This window comes from Prionailurus viverrinus, chromosome A3 (assembly GCF_022837055.1).
Source record: "Prionailurus viverrinus isolate Anna chromosome A3, UM_Priviv_1.0, whole genome shotgun sequence".
Lineage (NCBI taxonomy): Eukaryota > Metazoa > Chordata > Mammalia > Carnivora > Felidae > Prionailurus > Prionailurus viverrinus.
In genome coordinates, this window is record NC_062563.1 from 55,842,490 (window position 1) to 55,844,461 (window position 1,972).

Sequence of the window (1,972 nt, forward strand, 5' to 3'; positions counted from 1 at the left end):
GTCTCTCTCTCTCTCTCTCTCTCTCTCTCTCTCTCTCTTTCCTCCAAGGGCGGGCATGTTTGTCTTTGGGCGGAGGGGAGGGCGGCGGACTGGCCTGGGCCCGGTGCGGCCCCGGTGCGGGTCGGCGCGGCGGCGGCGGCGGCGGCGGCGGCGGCGGCGGCGGGGGTTGGCGGCGGTGGTGACAGCGGCTGCGGAGGCGGCGGCGGCGGCGGCGGCCCTCTTCGCGCTGCGCCCCTTGCCTTCACTGCACGCTCGTCTGCAGTCCGTGGTGCGGCGGCGGCGTGTCGGCGCTCACGGTGCCCACCTGCGAGTAGACGTCGTCGGGCGTCTGCTGTTGGATCCCGGGCGGCGTCATGCGCTTCTCCTTTTGGCGCCGGTTGCAGAACCAGACCCGCACCACCTCCTTCTCCAGCTGCAGGCTGTCGGCCAGGTTGGTGATCTCCTGCGCGGAGGGCTTGGGGCACTTGAGGAAGTGGCTCTCGAGCGCGCCCTTGACGCTCACCTCTATGGAGGTCCGCTTCTTGCGCTTGCGGCCCTGCGCCGCGATCTTGTCGATGCTCGTGGGGCTGCCGGTGCTCGAGTCCGCCTCCTCCAGCCACTTGTTCAGCAGCGGCTTGAGCTTGCACATGTTCTTGAAGCTCAGCTGCAGGGCCTCGAAGCGGCAGATGGTGGTTTGCGAGAACACGTTGCCGTACAGCGTGCCCAGAGCCAGCCCCACGTCGGCCTGCGTGAAGCCGAGTTTAATGCGCCGCTGCTTGAACTGCTTGGCGAACTGCTCCAGGTCGTCCGACGTCGGTGTGTCCTCGTCCGAGTGCGGGTCGTGACTGTTGAGCCCGGGCCCCGCGCCGCCGCCGCCGTGGTGCGGAGGCCCCTGCGCGTGGTGCGGGTGCGGCGGGTGCGGGTGCCCGTGGTGGTGGTGGTGGTGGTGGTGCTCGGCCAGCTCGGGCGTGTCCCCGCGCACCAGCCCCGGGTGCACCAGGCTCTGGGCGCCGCCGCCCGCGCCGCCGCCGCCGCCGCCCGGGCCCGGGGGCGCGCTCAGCATGCCGTTCACCGTGAAGCCCCCGGGCTGCGAGTAGAGCAGACTCTGCGGCGGCGGCTGCTGGCCCCCGGCCATGGACGGGAGGTGTGCGGCGGCTGCGGCGGCGGCGGCGGCGGCGGCTGCGGCGGCGGCGGCCCCCCAGCCCCCCGGGTGGCCCTGGTGCGGGGGCGGCGGCGGGGGCCCGAGGTGCGGCGGCCCGCGGTGGTGCAGCGCGGTGCCCGCGTGCAGGTCGTCGCGACCGGAGCCGCCCTTCACGTCGGGGCCCTGCGGCGGCGGCGGCGGCGGCGGCTGCGGCGGCTGCTGGGGGCTGCCGGCCATGCCCACGGCGCTGCCGGACCACGGCGAGCTGGCCTCCACGGCGGCGGCGGCAGCGGCGGCGGCGGCGGCGGCGGCGTGGGGTAGGGCCGTGACCCACTGATGCGCGTGGCTTAGCATATGGCCGCCGTTGCTGGCGGCCATGGCCCCCTGCATGAAGTCGCTCTGGACCATCTTGACGGAGGACGGGTCCCCTCGGTAGGCGCCTGAGGTCACGGCGGCGCTGCCGGGCTGCATGCCGCCCCCGCCGCCGCCCGCGCCGCCGCCGCCGCCCCCGCCGCCGCCGCCCCCGCCGCCGCCGGCTCCCGCCGCGTCCGAGTGTACAATGGAGCCGGCCGCCAGCAGGCTGTTCCCCGGCAGGTAGGGGTTAGAAGCCGCCGTGGCCATGCCGCTCCGCTCCCGCCACCCCACCGCCGCCACCACCGCCGCCGCCGCAGCAGCAGCAGCCGCGGCCGCCGCCGCCGCCGCCGCCGCGCCCCCCCGCCTCCCGCCTCCTCCCCCCCCTCCTCCCCCGCCCCCGCCCCGGGCCCGGGCCGGCCCCGCCGCCTTCGCCGCCGCCTCCTCCTCCGCCGCCTCCGCCCCCGCCGCCGCCGCCGCCGCCGCCGCCGCGGCCCCCGG

At 77.0% G+C, this 1,972-nt stretch overlaps 1 protein-coding gene across 1 annotated transcript; it reads right to left on the minus strand.

The window, feature by feature from the left end:
• Nucleotides 1-241: 241 nt before the first annotated feature.
• POU3F3 (POU class 3 homeobox 3) lies at nucleotides 242-1,741 on the minus strand. The gene has a single exon (XM_047854258.1). It carries the CDS (start codon nucleotides 1,739-1,741, stop codon nucleotides 242-244), a length of 1,500 nt encoding a protein of 499 aa, XP_047710214.1.
• Between the last annotated feature and the right edge of the window lie 231 nt (nucleotides 1,742-1,972).

Bases quoted from the DNA above. Each gene is read 5' to 3' on its own strand.
- POU3F3 (XM_047854258.1), bottom strand. From the start codon at position 1,741: ATGGCCACGGCGGCTTCTAACCCCTACCTGCCGGGGAACAGCCTGCTG.